The following is a 22,711-nucleotide window of genomic DNA, read 5'->3' as shown; positions in this document are numbered from 1 at the left end:
TTCTGCACATGTGCCCCAGAACTTAAAGTATAATAATATAAAAAAATATGATACCAAATATTATCTTTTTTTTTTCTTTTTTGATACAGGGTCTCACTCTGTCACGCAGGCTCAAGTGCAGTGGCGCAATCACAGCTCACTGCAGCCTTGACTTCCTCTGACTCAAGCAACCCTCCCACCTCAGCCTTCTGAGTAGCTGGGACTACAGGCATGCACCCACCATGTTTGGCTAATTTTTGTATTTTTAGTAGAGATGGGGGTTTCGCCATGTTGCACAGGCTGGTCTCAAACTCCTGAGCCAAGCAATCCACCTGCCTCGGCTTTCCAAAGTGTTGAGATTACAGGTGTGAGCCACTGTGCCCAGTCTCCTTTTTTTTTTTTTTTTTTAATTATCTTTCTTATCATACACAATTGGAGCACACGAACCAGTAATCACAAAATTGAAAATAAGATAAATCATAAATTAATGATTTCCAACTAGTTACCAGCAGAGGGTGCTACTTATCCATAGTTTCACACGTATACAGTATATTTTGCTGAACTAATGGGCAGGTTTCAAAACCGTAAATGACATTATCTTACAAATCTGTATTACATGATAATGAATCAGCCACCCAAACATAATACCTTCAGTTTTAAAAATCTGTATTTTTCTTTATTTATGTATTTAAATAGATAATACTGTACAGGAATATGATACAAAAATATACATAAAGAATTAATTCTTTCTTCTCCCCTAGTCCTCTAGTTCCTCAGTTTTCTCTTTCAAGGTTATCATTGTCTCCAGTTTCTTCTGTATTTATGTGTATATGTGTTCTGATTTGTGCTTGTATTGTATGTGTTTTTGTTTTGTGTGGGTTTTCTTTTTTTTTTTTTTTTTTTTTGAAACGGAGTCTCACTCTGTCCCTCAGGCTAGAGTACAGTGGCATGATCTTGGCTCACTGCAACCTCCAACTCTCAGGTTCAAGCGATTCTCCTGCTTCAGCCTCCTTAGTAGCTGGGATTACAGGCGTGCATCACGACACCCAGCTAATTTTTGTATTTTTAGTAGAGATGGGATTTCACCATGCTGACCAGGCTGGTCTCAAACTCCTGACCTCGTGATCTGCCCACCTTGGCCTCCCAAATTGCTGGGATTACAGGCCTGAGCCACCTTGCCCGTCCTTGTTTTGTGTTTTCAATCAGAAATGCTATAAGCGCTATTCTTCAGCTTAGGGTTGATTTATAAACAAACCACATAATTTTGGGATTCCATATCAGTACTTACAGAACATCTTTATTTTAAACAGCTATATTTTATTCCAGTGTGTAAATAGACAGAAATTTATGTGACCAGTCCTCTGTTGAAAGATGGCAAGGTTATTTTAAATATTTCGCCATTACAAACATTGGTAAATTAAGTGTATTTTTACATTTATCTTTGTAAATATGTGCAAGTGTATCTGTAGGGTAATTTCCTAGGGAAAACTGGGTAGCCATCTGAAAAATAATGAAAGTATAGTTTCATCTCTCTATTCCAAGATAAATTCCAAATGTATTAAATCAAAGACACTAGAAAAGAACAGAGGAGAATGTCTTAATGATTTTGGAGTCAGGGAAGCTTTTTAAAGGCTTACACAAACTCAGAAGGTATATGAAAGAAGATTGAAATTTGACTGTATATTTTAAAAAATCTGTGTGGCAAAAATACCATAACCAAAAAATATAACTAACACCTGGTAAAAATGTATTTGTAAGACATCCTAAGAACTAAATCTTGTAATACATAAAGAGCTTTTGTGTATCAATAAACTCAAGCCCCAGTGAAAAATGACCAAAGCATACAAACAAAACATAGAAATGGAAATACCAATGGCCTTAAACACATGAAACAATATTCATAAATAGAGAAATTGCAAATTATACTTTTTTTGGTCTTTTTTTTTTTTTTTTTTTTTTTACTTTTTGTGGAGAATGGGGGGTCTCACCACATTGCTGAGGCAGGTCTCAAATCCCTGGGCTCAAGCTCTCCTCCTGCCTCTGCCACCCTAAGTGCTGGGATTACAGGCATGAGTCACCGCACCCTTTGAGAAAAGCATATTAAAATAATAAGATGCTGTATTTTACCTATCAGATTGGCAAAGACCAACATATTGTGTTTGTGAGGGTGTGGGGAAACAAGCAGGATTACAGATTGTTGGTGAGACTATAAATTGGTACAACCTCTATAGAAACCAATTTGGCATCAGCTAACAAACTTAAAACTAGCCAGGCTTGGTGGCTCACGTCTGTAATCCCAACACTTTGGAGGTCGCGGCAGGCAGACTGCTTGAGCTCAGGAGTTTGAGATCAGCCTCGACAACATGGTGAAACCCCGTTGCTACTGAAAATACAAAATTAGCTAGCTACAGCACGGCTGTAGTCCCAGATACTTGGGAGGCTGGGCTGGGAGGACTGGGGTTGAGCCCAGGAGGTTGAGGCTGCAGTGAGCCGTGATTGCACCACTGCCCTCTAGCCTGGGTGACAGTGAGACCCACCCCCCCAAAAAAAATTATATGAAAGTTTGTTTCTTTTTTTTTTTGAAAAAAAAAAAGAAAAAAATGAAGAGTAATTAAAAAAAAAGAATGAAGGAGAGGAAGAAAGAGGAAGAGGGAGAGAGAACGCGGGTGTTGCTTTATTGCCCGGGCTAGAATGCAGTCTAAAAATGGGTATGCCTATAATTGTGCTTAATAATGGAGACACGGAAAAAAATGGGAGAAGAAAATAACAAACAAGCAGCCAACCAATATTTCATTTAAACCTGTAAGTAGCTGTGATGTGGTACTGATAAGAGTGTGTATTTTGTGTATTTAAAGTGGAGAGTTCTATAAATGTTAATTAAGTTTACTTGTTCCAGATCTGAGTTCAAGTCCTGGATGTCGTTGTTAATTTTCTGTCTCATTGATCTGTCTAATATTGATGTTGAAGTCTCTCACTATTATTGGGAAACTTAATAATAATATATGTGAGTTTAATACTGCCATTTAATGTTAGCTGGCTGTTTTGCCTATTAGTTGATGTAAATTCTTCATTATGTTGATGCTCTTTACTTTTTGGTATTTTTTAGAAAGGCTGATACTGGTTATTCCTTTCTATGTGTAGAGTTTCTTTCAGAAGCTCTTGTAAAGCAGGCCTGGTGGCGATGAAATCTCTGAGTACTTGCCTGTTCACAAAAGATTTTATTTTTCCTTTGCTTATGAAGCTTAGTTTGGCTGGATGTGAAATTCTGGGTTGAAAGTCCTTTTCTTTAAGGATGTTGAATATTGGCCCCCACTCTCTTCTAGCTTGAAGGGTTTCAGCTGAGAGATCTGCTGTGAGTCTGATAGGCTTCCCTTTGTGGGTAACCTGACCTTTCTCTCGGGCTGCCCTTAGTATTTTCTCCTTCATTTCAACCCTGGTGAATCTGACGATTATGTGCCTTGAGGCTGGTCTTCTTGAGGAATGTCTTTGTGGTGTTCTCTGTATTACCTGGAGTTGAATATTGTCCTGCCTTGCTAGGTTGGGAAAGTTTTTCTGAATAATATCCTGAAGAGTATTTTCCAGCTTGGATTAATTCTCTTCATCACATTCAGGTACACCTATCAAGCATAGATTAGGTCTTTTCACATAGTCCCATATTTCTTGGAAACTTTGCTCGTTCCTTTTTATCCTTTTTTCTCTAATCTTGTCTTCTCGTTTTATTTCATTAAGTTGGTCTTCGACCTCTGATATCCTTTCTTCTGCTTGATCGATTCGGCTGTTAAAACTTGTGCATAATTCACGAAGTTCTCGTGTTGTGTTTTTCAGCTCCATTAATTCACTTATATTCCTCTCTAAATTGTGTATTCTTGTTAGCATTTCGTCAAACCTTTTTTCAAAGTTTTTAGTTTCTTTGCATTGGGTTAGAACAAGTTCTTTTAATTCACAGAAGTTTCTTATCATCCACCTTTTAAAGGCTACTTCTGTTAATGGAACACACTTGTTCTCCATCAGGCCTTGTTCCTTTGCTGATGAGGAACTGTGATCCCCTGTAGAGGGAGAGGCATTCTGACTTTGGCTATTCTCAGCCTTTTTAGGCTGTTTTCTTCCCTTCGTTGTAGAGTTATCCATCTGTCATCCTTATAATTACCGACTTTCTAATTAGGTTTCTGAGTGGAAGTCCAACTTGTTGATTCCCAGCGCTGGAATCTGAGCAACTCACTGCGCCGGCTAAAACAGCGGCGTTAAGATTGATGGTGCTTTTCTGATTCTGCACCAAGAACTGCCGCACCAAGGCAGTGGCAAAACCGCCTCGCCGGCCACAAGAGTCGTGCTGGCGACCCGTGGGGCGCCTCCGCTGGGAATGTCCTGGTGCGTGAGCAACAAAAATTCGTCTGAAAGTGTGGCGTCCTCTCGTTCTCTGCGCTTTCACTGGGAGCTACAATCCTGAGCTGCTAGTCATCAGCCATCTTGGATCTCTCTGCCAAAGTTTGTAGAGTTTTTTGAATTTTGTAGAGTTTTTTTCTTTTAGTCAAATCTCTCTATTTGAATTATCTGCGTGTCCTTAACCAGAAGGAAATGCTACACAGAGTTGAAGAATAAAGACAAAATATTAAAATTTAAGGTAGGTATTATGTTCTTTGTATAATGTGGATAACATTCATATTGAGCTGTGGAAAGTAACACGACAATTAAAAGAATCTCTGAGCATATGTCACTCATGGTCCTTTAGGAAATCGATAGTACCTATTTTAGAAAAGGGAGGCTGCAAAGAGTTTCAATTCCTGACCGTGTGGGCAGGGTTAAGGGAAACAGCATGGGATGGTGAGCACCTTCAGGTGCTGGCATCTGGCTTTAGGAAGCCATTACCCTCCCTGGCAAGAGGCAATGGAGGAAACACAGAACCAAGTGAGCACCATCACTTTGGGAGAGGCCACCTGACAGGAGCTGAGGAAAACATGAGCCACTGTCAGATGGAGGCCTGGCTGGGTGGGAGCCAGGAGAACAAATGCGGCAGGCCCTTCCTGCTCTTGGCCTTCCATCTGCTGGGGCCTCCCACTCGCCACATTCAGTGGGAAATCAGAGGGCAAAGGAGCCAGATTGACGCTGTCAGTAGAGGCTGGTCTCCTGGGATGCTGAACAAAGGTGAGTCGCTCTTGTTCTGCATCCATGGGGTAGATCTGGAAGGGCAACGGATGATTTCATTCAGTGTAATATGTATCTTGGTAATATATTCAGGACCTTGCTTCATTTTCACCTTTCTCCAAAAAATTATTGCCAATTTTTCTTTCGAAGTAATTACTTCTGTGTTACTCCTTTTTGGAATGGAATCTGTAGATCACTGAAATTCCCAATCCCTTTCTTTCTGAGACAGCATCTTTATAAAAATTGTCAAAGCATGATGTAGGCTGATAAAAACAAAGAAGAAAATAAAGGCTTTCTGAAGACACTGCATTTACTCATTAAAGTCCCATTAAAAGGCCAGGTACAAGCAGTTTGGGAGGCCAAGGTGGGCAGATCACTTGAGACCAGGAGTTTGAGACCAGCCTGGGCAACATAGTAAAACCCGGTCTCTACTAAAAATACAAAAATTAGCTGGGCATGGTGGCGCACACCTGTAGTCCCAGCTACTTGGGAAGCTGAGCCACAAGATTTGCCTGAACCAGGGAGGCCGAGGTTACAGTGAGCCAAGTTCACACCACTGCACTCCAGCCTGGGTGACAGAGCCAGAATCTGTGTCAAAAAAGTAATAATTATGATTAAAAATCCATTCAAAAAGCAATTTAAAAAGAGACACCTAGAATATTAGCACATTAAAGAGTATATTATGAGAAATAAATAGTGCATTTTACATAGAATGGGTTTTGAAAAATAAGTTATATTTGGCCATGCATATTCTGGAGAAGGATTCTATTATCGTTTTCTTCTTTTCTTTCCTTTTTTGTTTGTTTGTTGTTGTTGTCTTTGAGACAGGGTCTTGCTCTGTCACCCAGGCTGGAGTGCAGTGGTGCAATCTTGCTTCACTGCAGTCTGGACTTCTCAGGCTCAAGCCCGATCCTCCCACCTTAGCCTCCCAAGCTGCTGGGACTACAGGCGTGTGCCACCATGCCTGACTTATTTTTTACTATTGGCATTGCATTGCATTGTATTTGAGAGGAGTTTTGCTCTTGTTGCCCTGACTGGAGTGCAATGGCTCAGCTCACTGCAACCTCTGCCTCCCAGGTTCAAGCGATTCTGCTGCCTTAGCCTCCTGAGTAGCTGGGATTACAGGTGTGCACTACCACGCCTGGTTTATTTTGTATTTTTGTTAGAGACGGGGTTTCGCTATGTTGCCCAGATTGGTCTCAAACTCATGGACTTAAGCGATCCGCCTGCCTGGACCTCTCAAAGTGCTGGAATTACAGGCATGAGCCACTGCACCTGGCCCCTTTCTTCTAATAGTGCCTCTCAACCATGCTTCTAATAGTGCCTCCCACCTTATTTATATTTGTTGACTCCCTCGAATCAACCAGAGATTAATCCCAGAACGCCAACACATATTTAAAACTACTCGCTTGATAGTCCAACAACATTGTAGATTACCTAGAGAGAAGAGGATATGTTGTTTAAACGGATTTCTTGAACCTATTTACAAGAAAAGATTTAATTTCCTTGAAACACCATTTTGAACACTGGGATTGGCATTCCTTACAGGTTCTCTAATTAGTTGCTTTCCAATTATCTGGCAAGTAAACAACTATGTTGTTATGAACCCTACCTACAGTATATCCCGAACATGAATCTCCATCTTGTGTTTTTCTTTTTTTTGTAAACTCTTCATTTGACCCCTTTGCACTCTTTTCTGTGTTCACTAAACATGCTCAGGGTTGGAAAAGCGGATTCAGTGGAGACCGCATATTTCCGGCAGCCTTCAGGGGCACGCACAAGAGTTGCAGGCATCTGATGTACGCTGCCCAGCGTCTGCACGTTCCCTCGTTCGCTCCCAGTGGGCAGAAAACCCGGCATTGTGGGCACCTTATGAGAACCGCCAGAGGTAATATGACATAAATAATGAAATAACATGTTAATGCCATTCATTACAGATCCATTGGAATTTACTGTTCAGGTTATTCCTTTCACTGCTCTGAGAAACATCTTGTATAATAGACTCATCTGAAGCAGGAAGTAAGAGTACAACTTGTCAGACAGGTGATATAGTCTAGTGGATTCAGAATTTGAATGTTATTTCTGGCTTTGCTACTGGATTCCTTTATGACTAGGAGGGAAATGTCTCTGGGTGTTGCTAGTTTCGGTATCTGTGGATTGATAAGCACATCATGAGCATGAATGTTATAGTAGGTTATTTCATGGGAAATTAAACACAGCAAGTCTAATGAGGGGAGCGGGTTACTTGGTCATTTCTTTCTATGTGCTATTTGGTGCTTTAAGAGGACATCTGGAATTGGAATAAGTTAAAGGAATTTCAGAAAGTGCATCATAACACCTAACACTACGGAGAGCTCAGAATGTGCTACATGGTTCTGAAGGCTGTCCATGTATTGCCTCATTTAATCCCTGCAGCATGCCCAGGAGGTCACTGCATGATATTAATGCAATTATACAGATGAAGAAACTGAGGCACATATAGTTAAATAATTTGTTCAAGGTCACAAAGCTAGTAAGCAGTAGAACTGGGATTTGAACTCACGATATTTAAATTCAGAGCCCCAGTTCTTATTCTCAGTATTTGACTCCTCTTCCCTCCCACCTGGTGATAGAAATGATGATGACCAGTCTCGGTGCAGTAGCTCACACCTGTAATCCCATCGCCTTGGGAGACTGAGGCAGGTAGATCACTTGAGCTCAGGAGTTTGAGACCAGTCTGGGCAAGATGGCAAAACCCCTTCTCTACAAAAAATGCAAGAATTAGCCTGCTGTGGTAGTGTGCCCCTGTCATCCTGGTTACTTGGGAGGCTGAGATGGGGGAGTGGCTTGAGCCCAGTAGGCAGAGGTTGCCGTGAGCTGAGATTGTGCCACTGCACTCCAGCCTGGGCAACAAAGCAAGACTCCATTTCAAAAAAAAAAAAAAAACTTATGAGATTTAAAAATAACTTTTCTTCATCTGATTAGAGAGAGTTTACTCAGGGTAAGCTTTAATGTGTTCTTTTTTGTAAGACAGAGGTCTTACTATGTTGCCCAGGCTGGTCTTGAACTCCTGGGTTCAAGTGATCCTCCCACCTCAGCCTCCCAAAGTGCTGGGATTACAGGTGAGAGACACTGCGCCCAGACTATATTTCTGTTATTGCTATGGTGGGACGCACACCAAAATGGCACCTGTCAGCCTCATCCTTCCTACGCATCTTTCCCAGCTCTGCTGCTGTGATTAGTATCTTAACGCCAACCTAGGCAGGTGCAGTGCATCAGTGGCTCCCTGCTCCAGCTTCTTTTACCTCAGCCCAAGCCACTCTATAAAAATGAGCTCCACCCACGTCATCTGACCCGCAGATCTCCACGCTGTCTTCCTGGAGCTCAGACGGTTCTTGGAGTGCTGGTAAAGTCAAGCAAAAATAAGGCGGTGAGTTTTTCCCAACTAAATAATTAAACTTTGTCTGATGCTGGCCTTTAGTCATCTAAGGCCAAGAAAGTACTGTCCTAACCAGGGAAAAGCAATATCAGATGTAAGCTGTTCTGTTGTCCCTCAACCTCAAAATGCTTGTAGGGATAAACCTCTAGTTAGTCTTCATTAGAGGTTCAACAGAGTTCATTGAAAACTTGAAACAAATCTAGAAAAGAAAAACACAAAAGATGGGTAGGTTAGAGTGATAAAATGAGATTCCCCAAATATGTTGCTGTCACCACAGGCAAATCTCAAATTGTTTTCAATGGAGCTTTTGGAAATTTAACCCTAACCGTCATTTGCAGGCTTGGTCGTTTGGAATGTGTGTTAGTGAAAAGCGGTAATGTAGTTTTGTAGACTGTAAGAACTTGAAGGCGGCAGCTGAATTCTTGAAGTTAAAGATTTATTGTAGGTCTTCTCCTGTTCTCTGAGAAGAAAACCAGATTTCATGTAATAAGAAGTGAGATAAAAGAACACAGTTTTCAGAAGCATGTGTCACTCTATTTTAGGAATTGTTCCAATAAGAGGTGTTTATAACAAGCGTGGTGTGACCCAGCCAAGAAGCTTAATATAACAAGGTTAACTGGTGGGAGGAAAGGTTCTAGTCTACACCAGCTTGCATTTATTAATAATCAGAAAGGTTGCACATGACAGACTTGCTGAGCATTTACTAAATCTTGTACTTGTGGTTTGCAAATGATTTTGATTAACAGCTGCTATCATCTATCCTAGAAGGGGCAGGAAGAAGTGTTATTATTTTATCACATAAAATAGTAGCCACAAAGAGAGTGAAAACAGTTTAATCTGGCAGATGGGAAATTCACTGGTTAAGCAGAAAACCATGCTCTGCCTTCCTACCGAGCTTGTTAAAGACAGGTTTGGGAAATGTCTCGTTGAACAGATGTTTCTTCTTAGGTTTTGATGAAGAGTTTAGTGGCATCTAATCATTAGTGAAGGGTTGGTTTGGCAAAAGGAATCTCTTGTCTGTCTACACACATACTTAATTTTATTTTTTAACATATATTAAGGGTTTTTGCATTAATTGACTACCAAGAGGATCTCATGTAGATGAGTCATGAACTCTTGACTGGCTTTCATAATCAAGTTTTGAATGATTTTAAAAACCAGCCTGCCTCATCTAAGGTTTGAAAGTTCAATGTTAAAGAAATAACTTTAGTAAAGGGAGGAAAAAAATCTAAGAAAAAAATAGTAAGGAAAGATAATTACGTTGTTAACATAATCTGTTTGGAGTTACAAAGCTTTCTAGAGAGGCTTTAAATCACCTTGAAATCTGCCAGCCTTTTCAAGGATGCTACTTTTGTGCCTCTGTATACATCATATGCCTTTCTTCACAATAAAATGCAACTTTCTTAGTGATTGAAGAATATGGATATTGATAAACACAAATTATGTCCTTATGTTTACATATAAATTCCTAAAGACTAAGAAATATTGTGTACATTGTACATACATGATAGATTTACTCTAACTCATTGAAGTCAGAACAAATGTAGATTTCCATAAGTCCCAAACAGTATGATGTCTTAGAGGCTGATGTTGAAGTCTGCAGTTACACCAGTGGTGAAAATCAAATATATAACGAATAACTTTAGGTAAGAACCAAATCAGACTTGTTTTACAGATGTTGCCATGTGTTAGAGGATTTTACTTGTTGCTTTATAGTTTTGGATCAGGCAGATGGTTGAACAGTGTTGATTCAAGAGCTTTGGCTGTATAGAACAAGAAAATTGAGGCAATCATAATAATGGGACTCAGAATCTATAAGCCAGAGTAATGAAGCCTAGTTCAATCAATAGGAGGAATAAAAAAGATTAGCAACATAAGCGGTATGGGATAATCTCTAACATCACTTTACGTTACATTTAGCTCACATGAAATCCAAGTGGAAATTCCTATAACAGATTTATAGTCCCACTTCTTAATTTTCTGTTTATAACCCTAGAAATAGCAAACAATATGTATAACATTCTGTGCAGTGCATAAAATAGCCACATAATAGATGTCCCTAAATTTTTTTCTAGCCTCACTCCCAAACTGGGATAATCTATTGTAGGTTCTCATGGCTCCTGACTATGTAATTATTTATTTGACATTGTTCAGGTTGTCAGATTTAGCTAAAAAACCTGCAAGAGACCCAGTGAAATTCGAATTTCAAATAAACAAATAATTTTCCAGTATAGCTATGTATTGTGCAACAGTTTGGGTCATACACTAAAAAATTAGTCATTGTTTATCTGAGATTAAAATTTCATTGGGCTTCCTGGATTTAACCTGGCAGCTCTAGTGGCTCACTTGTTCATAGCTGTATCTTCCACAGACAATTAATTTTAGGAGACCAGATACTGCTTTCCCCATCATTGTATCCCCAGTATTTTCACAGGGCTTAACACTTGGCAGGAATTCAATAAACATTGGTTGGCTTCCTAAAGGGATGGATATTAAAACTACTTTAATGCACCAGATGTGTTGGCTCCTGCCAGTAATCCCAGCACTTTGGGAGGCTGGGGTGGGTAGATTACTTTAGCTCAGGAGTTCCAGACCAGCCTGGGCAACATGGTGAAATCCTGTCTCTACCAAAAATAAAAAAAGTCAGCTGAGTGTGGTGGCACGTGCTTGTGATCCTAGCTATTCAGGAAGCTAAGGTGGGACTATCAATTGAACCTGGGAGGTGGAGGTTGCAGTGAGCTGGGATTATGCCACTGCATTCCAACCTGGGTGACAGGGAGACACCATCTAAAAAAAATGTATTTTAATTAAAACTATACAAAGCCAGGTGTGGTAATCCCAGCTACTTCGGAGGCTGAGGCAGGAGGATCACGTGAACCTAGTTTGAGGCTGTGCTGTGCTGTGATCACACCTGTGAATAGCCATGGCACTACAGCCTGGGCAACAGACCCAGTCTCTAAAACATTAAAAAGAATTTAAAAAAAAAAAAAAAAGCAAGCATGGAAAATGCAACTGAGGCTCGTAGAACTTGAAAGCAGAAGAAGCAGTTCTTGCATTGGAATTTCTACAAGTGTACCATCTTTATGTAGTGGATGATCAGTAAGGAGTAAATTCCTTTTAAAAGACTCCAACTGGCTCTCCTAGTACAATTCACTTTAAGTTCCTAATTTTCACTTAATGCCTTTTCACAGGCAATTACTTTATGAAGCAAGTTAGGCTTGTATTTGGCAGATTGCAGCTAATCCTTTCTACCAGGATCTAAAATTTAAAAAGAGGTTAAAAGGTTTAGACAGAAGAGATAGGAGATATTTCCAAGCTGCATATGGAGAAGATGACACACATTTTGAAATCTTTATCATCCCATCTTATTTATTAAACTCCCACCCATGTTCTGCTCTATATTAGAAAAAGCAAAACAAGTTAATCTTGTGCGGCTTTGGTAGCTCATGAAGAGCCACTGTTTTAAGTGCACCCTTTATAGGGTTTAGCTTATCAACCCACCACGCAGGGCTCACTTAGGCAAGTCAGGAGAGTTGAAAAAACAGACAGTAGAAGAAAGCCTGGGCAATATGGTGAAAGCCTGTCTCCACTAAAAGTCCAAAAAAATAGCTGGGCGTGATGGTGCATGCCTGTGGTCCCAGCCACTCCAGAGGCTTAGGTAGGAGGACTGCTTGAGCCTGGGGAGTCGGAGGTTGCAGTGAGGCATGATTGTGCCACTGCACTCCAACCTGGGTGACAGACCAAGACCCAAAAAAAGAAAATGAAAACAGATGGTAAAAGTAGAAAAACTGTCTTGGAAATGCAAGTAGAAACATGTGTCTTATATGCTAGGAACATTAATCTAGGTCAGTTACAAATGCCTACAAAGTGAGACTGTTGTGGCTTGGACAGCATACCACATCATTGTTCAGTGACATGAGTAGACAGGATCTGGGAGCCTGAGGTCCCATTTCTGGGGCTTCTTTTAGCTTCATGCCCAACCTGTGCCTCAATTATCTGGCTATAGAATGAAGAAACAGCCGACTCACATTGAGAACGCTGACAGATACTTAACTACTGTTTTGTTTTGTTTTGAGACAGTCTCACCCTGTCACCCAGGCTGGAGTGCAGTGGTACAATCTTGGTTTACTGCAACCTCCGCCTCCCAGGTTCAAGCAATTCTCCTGCCTCAGCCTCCTGAGCAGCTGGGATTACAGGTGTGCACCACCACACCTGCCTAATTTTTTATTTTTAGTAGAGTCAGGGTTTCACCATGTTGATCAGGCTGGTCTTGAACTCCTGATCTCATGATCCACCTGCCTCGGCCTCCCAAAGTGCTAGGATTACAGATGTGAGCCACCAAGCCCTGCCTTAACTACTGTTTTATAAGGCTCTTTGCTTGACATAGGGAAGTGAGATGTGTTCCTGCTAAGTCAGTCAACTGTAGATTTGGAATGCTTTGTATTCAAGGGTGAAGTCTCTTCTGTCATTACTACTGCTGCATTTCTCTTCCCCATAAGAGCAGCTCTTATGTATTCAAGGCGGGAAGTTCTCCAGAAAAGCTAGTCCTGAAAGCAGTTGGGAGCCAACAATCACAGCAGCTGGGGGATAAGTCCATAAGCCTTGTAATTATATAAGTTATATATAATTGTAGATTATCAGTTGTGCCAACAATACTGTATTGAGTATCTAGAAAAGAATTACATCATGGTTTTGAGTACAAGAATTAAATTTTTGAGCGGACAGCATGCACACACATTGGAAACAATCCAAGAATAGAAGACAACGTTTAATTAAACAACAAAATGTGTGTTATAATTATAAATCCTAGGAGAGATCAGAAGGAATGGAGTCCCATGTTAAAAAACTGATTGTAGAATTTCAAGAGAGGAATGTGTTTTAGGCTTCACGTTGTTGTTGTTGTTGTTGTTGTTGTTGTTGTTGTTCTTTTTTTTTTTTTTGAGATGAAGTCTTGCTCTGTGGTCCAGGCTGGAGTGCAGTGGCATGATCTCAGTGCACTGCAACCATTGCCTCCCAGGTTCAAGCAATTCTCCTGCCTCAGCCTCCCAAGTAGCTGGGATTATAGGCACACATCACCCAACCTGGCTAATTTTTGTGTTTTTAGTAGAGTTGGGGTTTCACCATGTTTGCCAGGCTAGTCTTGAACTCCTGACCTCAGGTGACCCACCCACCTTAGCCTCCCACAGTGCTGGGATTACCAGCTGGGCCATCATGCCTGGCCAAAAGATCATTCTTAAATAGAGGAAAAGAAGGATATTGTCAGGAAACAATGTAAGGTTGCGAGATGATCATTACCTTAAGTGGTTAAGGATTCTGTTGGTGGAAACTACGCTGGCTAGAACGGGTGGTTATCATATTGAAGGAAGATCAAGTCAGATTCAGAGGATTTTGAGTATCATCTTCCTCCCAATAATTCTAGATATCCCTTGCAATTATAGTACTTTTTAAATTGCTGTACTATTTTCATTTTTTATTTGGGGATTTTTTAAAAAAGATTCCTGGAAATTTTTGTTAATGTCCTAAAAGATCATAGTTTTCTAAATCAGTAATTGCATAACTATTCAACTATTTTTTTGTAACTGTTCAAACTATTTTAACTTTTTTCCTAGAGTATTTAAAAAATATCTGTCTAATCTATCTAATCTATCCATTCATCCATCCCTCTGTTGCCCAGGCTGGAGTGCATGTGGTGACACCTTAATGGCTCACTGCAGACTGGAGCTCCCATACTCAAGTGACCCTTCCACCCCTACCTCCTGAATAGCTGGAACTACAGATGTGCACCACCACACCCAGCCTAGATTATTTTAAATCTTACTAGTTTAGGCAAAACTTTGAATGTATTTTCAAATTTCTGAGTTACTATCATAAGTGAAATTATGCTGCTTTTTTTTAAGGTCATATGTCTATGCAATAAAACTATACTGGAGTCAGACATTCTTTGACTCAAATCTTAGAGATGTCACTGTTAAAAGAAGATTTTTTCACACAACTGACAGGGTTTATATGAAGTTTAGATATAACACACATAAAACACCTAATATGGGTCGTACTTAGTTAATTCTGAGTAGAAGACAACCAGTACAGTACCAATGGTAGGTACTCAAATGAGACTTGTTAGTATCATTGTCACCTGCTATATTATGAATAAAAAACAATATAGTTATCTAGCCTCTGGAGTTGGACTGCCTGGGTTAGAATCTGGGCTGTGGCACTTATTGGGGTGACTTGGGGTGTGTTGCTTATTCTCTTTTTGCCAGAGAATGGAGAAAGTAGTAACATTTATCTCAGAGTTGTTTTGAGGATGAAATGAGTTGATGGGTATGAAGAGCTTAGTAGCATGCCTGGCACTTAACAAATACTTTATATATGTTAGCTGTTATTTTCCTGAAATTTGGGGGCCAAAGCTAAATGCATAGAAAATTGCTTAGAGCAACTGAACATCTTATCATGATCCCTCAAAAGCTGATTTGGGAATAAATTGCCTATTACTAAATTATTGTTAGGAAGATGCTGACTTTTAAATATGTATCTACTTTTGCCTATACTTTAGCTACTTTATCCGTATACCTGGGGGAAAGTCAACAATGGCCTCTGCAAGGAAGGTAACTGAGAAGCGGCATAACCCAGTGGAAAGCATTTGTAGAAAGATCAGAGCTATCCACAAGAGAGAAGCAATTTCGAATCCAATTCAGCAGATTATCAAATACCAATCTAGCAGTTTTGATAGCCCACAGACCAACACCAAGAAGGATTTTGAAGAGATGCTGAGGAAAATGACTGCTGCTTGCGTTCTTACGCCTGACTCTCATTGGTCAAGTTCTGAGGAAGTCGATGCCTTCATTTCACCTCCTCAAAGAATGTCTCCAAGAACCCCATCCACTTCTCACCTCAGCTCTCCTGAGACAGCAACATACTCTGTTATTCTCACAAGTTCCGAAAACGCCTCAAAGCCGAAGTCACAGAGCAACAAGAATTGCACATCTTTGATGTCCCAGATCAGAAAAGGGGAGTTTTTCTTTAACAAGGATTTGAATAACTATTGTAGTGAAAATAATTTCAGTACCTTAACACTTGACTTTAATTCCACCTTTGGTCAAAGCTCGAAGTGTTTTGATCCTCAGGATTCAGTGGTAAAAAATTTATCTCTGAATGAAGATGGTAAATACTTATCTTTTAATGTTTGTCCTTCCAATAGAGCAATAAGCATGTCTACTTTTAGAATACCTGAACTAAAAAAATAAATCCACATTATTAAAGTTTGGATGGAATCATCCATCTTTCCCTTTCTGTTTTATATTTGTTTCCAGAACAAAATAGAATGCCATGATGGGAATACTTAGATATAGGGGAGTATTTCCCTATATGTAAGGAAGGCTGTTTATTATGGTAGGTTTTCTTTGTTAAAGTCAAGCCAAAAAAGGAAAATTAATATTGTAGCACAGAAAGCATCAGGATTTACAAACTTTTTCTTCTGATAGAATGGAAACAAGGAGCTGATCATGGTAAAGATGTAACATACAGCATCAACAGAGCCTGTGAAGAAGAGGCACTCACAAGTATTTCTAATGCATGTAACAGAAAACAGAAAGGTAAGCTGAAAATTATCTGTTCACCTGTTTGGTGGGACTCACCAAGTCGTCTGAACTTTCTATTGTGAGAGAAAGGAAAATGATTTGTCTGTGGGGCTCATTGTCTATGTCTACACATGTGATGGATGCCACCTAATTTGGGAATAAGGTTTGCTCCGTAAGGCTTGGTTATTTTCTTATAATTTCTCTGTGCCTGTTTTGCATCAGCTTATTTTAACAGTGACTTGAATGGTTCGTTTTCAGCTTATCAGCTGACTTATCTTTACTTATTGAAACTACTTACATGTCATAGGTGATGCCCCACAGGAAATATTATTTTCAAATATGTAAAACTATACAAGTTTAACTCAAAATTTTTAGGTAATTTTGGACTTTCACTTCTGTTTTTCTTTAACTTTTGTTTTTGAGATGTGTTCTTTTTAAAATTTCCGGACCTAAAACTACAAAAACCCTAGGAAACACCATTCTGGACATTGGCCTTGGCAAAGAATTTATTTATTTTATTTATTTATTTATATTTATTTTTTATTGCCTTTTAGGTTTTGGGGTACATGTGAAGAACATGTAAGATTGTTGCATAGGTACATGGCAGTGTGACTTGCTGCCTTCCTCCCCATCACCTATATCTGGCATTTCTCCCCATGCTATCCCTCCCCAACACTCCACCCACTGTTGTCCCTCCCCTGTTTCTCTCACATAGACCCCAGTGTGTGATGCTCCCCTCCCTGTGTCCATGTGTTCTCATTGTTCAACACCTGCCTATGAGTGAGAACATGCGGTGTTTGATTTTTCTGCTCTTGTGTCAGTTTGCTGAGAATGATGGTTTCCAGGTTCATCCATGTCCCTACAAAGGACACGAATTCATCATTTTTGATGGCTGCATAGTATTCCATGGTGTATGTGTGCCACATTTTCCCCGTCCAGTCTATCATTGGGTTGGGCATTTGGGTTGGTTCCAAGTCTTTGCTATTGTAAACAGTGCTGCAGTGAACATTCATGTGCATGTGTCCTTAGAATAGAACGATTTATAATCCTTTGTATATATACCCAGTAATGGGATTGCTGGGTCAAATGAAATTTCTATTTCTAGGTCCTTGAGGAATCACCACACTGTCTTCTACAATGGTTGAACTAATTTACACTCCCACCAACAGTGTAAAACTGTTCCTATTTCTCCACATCCTCTACAGCATATGTTGTCTCCAGATTTTTTAATGATCACCATTCTAACTGGTGTGAGATGGTATCTCAATGTAGTTTTGATTTGCATTTCTCTAATAACCAGTGATGATGAGCATTTTTTCATATGTTTGTTGGCCTCATATATGTCTTCTTTTGTAAAGTGTTCATATCCTTCACTCACTTTAGAATGGGCTTTTTTCTTGTAAATCTGTTTTAGTTCTTTGTAGATTCTGGATATTAGCCCTTTGTCAGATGAGTAGATTGCAAACATTTTTTCCCATTCTTTTGGTTGCAGATTCACGCTAATGACGGTTTCTTTTGCCGTGCAGAAGATGTGGAGTTTGATTAGGTCCTGTTTGTCTATTTTGGCTTTGGTTGCCAATGCTTTTGGTGTTTTAGTCATGAAGTCCTTGTCTATGCCTATGTCCTGAATGGTTTTGCCTAGATTTTCTGCTAGGGTTTTTATGGTGTTAGGTCTTATGTTTAAGTCTTTAATCCATCTGGAGTTAATTTTAGTGTAAGGTGTCAGGAAGGGGTCCAGTTTCTGCTCTCTGCACATGGCTAGCCAGTTTTCCCAACACCGTTTATTAAACAGGGAATCCTTTCCTCATTGCTTGTTTTTGTCAGGTTTGTCAAAGATCAGATGGTTGTAGATGTGTGGTGTTGCCTCCAAGGCCTTTTTTCTGTTCCATTGGTCTATATCTGTTTTGGTACCAGTATCATGCTGTTTTGATTACTGTAGACTTGTAGTATAGTTTGAAGTCAGGTAGTGTGATGCCTCCAGCTTTGTTCTTTTTGCTTAGCATTGACTTCGCTATATGGGCTCTCTTTTTGTTCCATATGAAGTTTAAGGTGGTTTTTTCCAGTTCTGTGAAGAAAGTCATTGGTAGCTTGATGGGGATAGCATTGAATCTGTAAATTACTTTGAGCAGTTTGGGCATTTTCACGATATTGATTCTTCCTAACCATTAGCATGGAATGTTTCTCCATCTGTTTGCGTCCTCTCTTATTTCGTTGAGCAGTGGTTTGTAGTTCTCTTTGAAGAGTTCCTTTACATTCTTTGTTAGTTGTATTCCTAGGTATTTTATTCTCTTTGTAGCAATTGTGAATGGCAATTGTTCTTGATTTGGCTCTCTTTAAGTCTCTTATTGGTGTATAGGAATACTTGTGATTTTTGCACATTGATTTTGTATCCTGACACTTTGCTGAAGTTGCTTATCAGTTTCAGGAGATTTAAAAATATGGAACACTTCACAAATTTGCATGTCATTCTTGCACAGGGGTCATGCTAATCTTCTCTGCATCATTCCAATTTTAGTATATGTGCTGCTGAAGTGAGCATGGCAAAGAATTTATTCATAAGTTCCCAAAAGCAATTGCAACAAAACAAAAATTGACAAGTGGGACCTAATTAAAGAGCTTCTGCACAGCAAAAGAAACTGTCAACAGAGTAAACAGACAGTCTACAGAGAGGGAGAAGATATTCACAAACAATGCACCTGACAAAAGTGTAACATCCAGACTCTATAAGAAACTTAATTCAACAGAAAAAAAAAAAAAAAAAAAAACCTCATTAAAAAAATGGGCAAAGGATGTGAACAGACATTTCTCAATAGAAGACATACTGCAGCCAACAAATACATGAAAAAATGCTCATCATTACTAATCATTAGAGAAATGCAAATCAAAACTGCATGAGATATTGTCTCACACCAGTCAGAATGGCTTGTCTTAAAAAGTCAAAAAACAAAAGATGTCAGTGAGGTTATGGGAAAAAAGAAAACACTTAATGCTGGTGGGAATATAAATTAGCTCAGCCACTGTGGACAGCAGTGTGGAGATTACTCAAAGAATTTAGAGTTATCATCTGAGCCAGCAATCTCTCTACTAAATATGTACCCAAAGGAATATAAATCATTTTACCTGAAAGACACATGCACTGGTATGTTCATTGCAGCACTATTCACAATAGAAAATGCCCATCACCAAAACACTGGATAAATAACCCAAATGCCCATCAACAAAAGACTGGATAAATCAAATGTGGTACCTACACACCATGGAATACTATGTAGCCAAAAAAAGAAACAATGTCCTTTGTTGCAATATGGATGCAGCTGGAGGCTATTATCCTAAGCAAAGTAATGCAGGAACAGAAAGCCAAATACTGAGTATTCTCAATTTTAAGTGGAAGCTAGACGTTGTGTATACATGGAAACAAAGACAGGAACAATAGATACTGGGGACTACTTGAGCAGGGAGACATGGGTTGAAAAACTACCAATCAGGTATTATGCTCAGCACCTGGATGGTGGGATCATTTGTACATTAAACTTTGGCAACATGCAATTTACTCATGTAGCAAACCTGCGTATATACCCCTGAACCTAACAGTTGAAAGAAAAAAAATTTTCTACAAGTAATTTTAAGTATATACATGATTCATGCTCATTGTAATAAAATTAGTAATATACTGACAAGCAAAAAGAAGAACAAAAATTAGGAATCCTGTTTCCCTGAGTAACCACTGTTAGTGATTTGTTGTATATCTTTCCACAATTCCTGTCAGTGTGGTTTTGTTTTATTTGAATTTAAAATTTTTTGTTATAGAACATTTAAAACATATACAGAAGTAGGATAATATGATGAACCCTTATATGTATGTCATAACCAATTTTGTTTCATTTCTAACCCTGCTCATTTCCTCTCCTCTACTCCGGATGATTTTCAGGCAAATTCCAGAGATCACAGTATTTCATCCACAAATATTTCAGTACATATTTCTAAAAGATAATTTACTAATTTTAAACACAACTACAATGCCATTATTATGATTTTAAAAGTAATATAATTTTCTAATATTATCAGCTGTCTTGTTAGTAGGCAAAATTCTCATTTGTGTGATAGATACATGTCCTTTTTTTAAAAAAGAGTTTTAAAAAATATTGCATTTTAGGTTTTGGGGTACATGTGAAGAACATACAGGATTGTTGCATAGGTACATACATGGCAATGTGGTTTGCTGTCTTCCTCCCTATCCCCTATATCTGGCATTTCCCTCCTCAATTCCCAACCCTCCTCAAAAAAAAAAGTTGTCTCTACTAAAAATACAAAAAATTAGCTGGGCATGGTGGCGTGTGCCTGTAATCCCAGCTACTCAGGAGGCTGAGGCAGGAGAATTGCCTGAACCTAGGAGGCGGAGGTTGTGGTGAGCCGAGATAGCGCCATTGCACTCCAGCCTGGGTAACATGAGTGAAACTCCGTCTCAAAAAAAAAAAAAAAAAAAAAAAAAAAAAAGGTGTTTTACTGTCCAAGCCAATATCCAAGAAAAGTTTGTTCATTGAAGCTGGTTGTCTACCTTATCTCTGTGTTTTGCTTTCCATCTGCCTTTTGCATTTTGTTATCTGTTAAAGAAACCCATTCTTTTATTTATTTATTTGCTTAGTTAATTTGTTTGTTTTTTGAGACAAAGGCTCGCTCTTGTTACCCCAGCTGGAGTGCAGTGGTGCGATCTTGGCACACTGCAACCTCCGCCACCTGGGTTCAAGTGATTCTCCTGCCTCAGCCTCTCAAGTAGCTGGGATTACAGACACCTGCCACCACACCCAGCTAATTTTTGTATTTTTAGTAGAGACGGAGTTTCATCATATTGGCCAGCTGGTCTCGAACTCCGGCCTCAAGTGATCCACCCATATCAGCCTCCCAAAATGTTGGAATTACAGGTGTGAACCACTGCACCCAGCCTGTTCTTTTATTTCATAGTTTATAACAATCTGAAATTTGGTGATTGTGTATCTGTAGGAATACAACCTGTTTCTCTGTCTCCTATATTTAGAAGTATAATCAGATAAAAGTTTAAGGGTTTTTGTTTGTTTTTTGATTTTGGTGGGGCAAGAATTCTATTAGGTTGGTGCAAATGTGATTGCAGTGCAAAAACTGCAATTACTTTTGCATCAACCTAAATACATAGATGGTGTTATATGTTTTCAACAGAAGGCAGCTATTGATGATGAAGGCCTAGATTTGTATTTTCATTAGATGTTGAACATGGTGATGTTCTATCATTCCTTCCTAATGTATCACCTGAAATACATCTATAATGAGAAACTCTACTCTGCTTTATCAACTATTTTGCTGTCCTGAGTCTTGTGTTCTAAAGGAGAGGCAGGATAAAAGCTTGATTGATTCTCTTTATCTACCAGTTTTCAAAATAATAAATTGGGACTGGATAGGGTGTCTCATACCTGTAATCCCAGCACTTTGGGAGGTGGAGGTTCCACCTGAGGTCAGCAGTTCGAGACCACCCTGGGAAACATGATGAAACCATGTCTTTACTAAAAATAGAAAAATTTAGGCTGGGTGTGGTGCTTCGAGCCTGTAATCCCAGCATTTTGGGAGGCCAAGGTAGGTGGATCACTTGAAGTCAGGAGTTCGAGACTAGCCTAGCCAACATGGCAAAACCCCATCTCTATTAAAAATACAAAAAATTAGCCAGGCATGATGGCACACACTTGTAATCCCAGCTACTAGGGAGGTTGAGGCACAAAGAGCATTTGAACCTAAGATGTGGAGGCTGTAGTGAGCCAACGTGGTACCACTGCATTCCAGCCTGGGAGACAAAGCGAGACTCTGTCACAAAATAGAAGAAAAATTAGCCAAGCAACATAATTGCTAAAAATGGTTTAAGATGTTTTCTTGGTCATCCTTTTTTTTAAAAAATGATATACTAATGTATTCTCGATTATGTGTGAGAATATTTTCAAACTTGTTTTATAATCTGCTTTTCCTCATTTAATAATTTGAGTACCTGTCTACATCAAAAAATGTTCTTCATATCCTATACCATTTTTTGATGTAACATGGTTAGCCAATCCATCTCAATTGGATATTATTTTTTTCTGTTATAAAAATTATACCAGGCATGAGAGCTCATGCCTGTAATCCCAGCAATTTTGGAGGCCAAGGCAGGGAGATTACCTGAGGCCAGGAACTCAAGACCAGCCTGGACAACATAGCAAGACCCTGTCTCTAAAAAAAATATTTTAAAAATTAGCTAGTCATGGTGGCACACGCCTGTAATCCCAGCTACTCAGGAGGCTGAGGTGGGAGGATGCCTTGAGCCTAGAAGACTGAGGCTGCAATGAGCTTTGATCATACCACTGCATTTTAGCCTGGGCAACAGAGTGAGACTCTGTCTCAAAAAATCCCAAAACTGTAATAAATATTTTACATATAAAAACACTGTATTGAACACTTGTAGCAAAATATTCGCATGTACCCTTATTTATTTCTTTAGGATGAGTGGGGATTATTTGTTCCCAGAGAGCTTCTCTGCTTGGACAGTATTTAAGAAATTAATTCTCTGAAGAAAATAAGAAAGCTTCACTGAAGGGAAATG

At 39.3% G+C, this 22,711-nt stretch overlaps 1 protein-coding gene and 1 non-coding gene across 2 annotated transcripts in view; one reads left to right on the top strand and one right to left on the bottom strand.

Moving 5' to 3' along the window:
* The first annotated feature begins 15,117 nt into the window (after window positions 1-15,117).
* The window catches only part of LOC116557713 (lymphoid-restricted membrane protein), an 89,018-nt gene continuing 81,424 nt past the window's right edge, over window positions 15,118-22,711 (top strand). Inside the window, exons 1-2 of the mRNA XM_032287279.1 lie at window positions 15,118-15,700; window positions 16,021-16,131. Of these exons, the coding sequence (XP_032143170.1) occupies window positions 15,127-15,700; window positions 16,021-16,131 (685 nt within the window). The 5' untranslated portion in view covers window positions 15,118-15,126. The remainder of the gene's footprint in view (window positions 15,701-16,020; window positions 16,132-22,711) is intronic.
* Window positions 18,549-18,655, bottom strand: LOC116527726. Its single transcript, XR_004258693.1, has one exon. It is a non-coding gene; the product is annotated as a U6 spliceosomal RNA (small nuclear RNA).

Source organism: Sapajus apella, unplaced genomic scaffold (assembly GCF_009761245.1).
Source record: "Sapajus apella isolate SASKATOON/1434 unplaced genomic scaffold, GSC_monkey_1.0 scaffold2, whole genome shotgun sequence".
Taxonomy (NCBI): domain Eukaryota; kingdom Metazoa; phylum Chordata; class Mammalia; order Primates; family Cebidae; genus Sapajus; species Sapajus apella.
The sequence above is the reverse complement of the archived record's forward strand: the minus strand, read 5'-3'. Positions and strand labels throughout refer to the sequence as shown.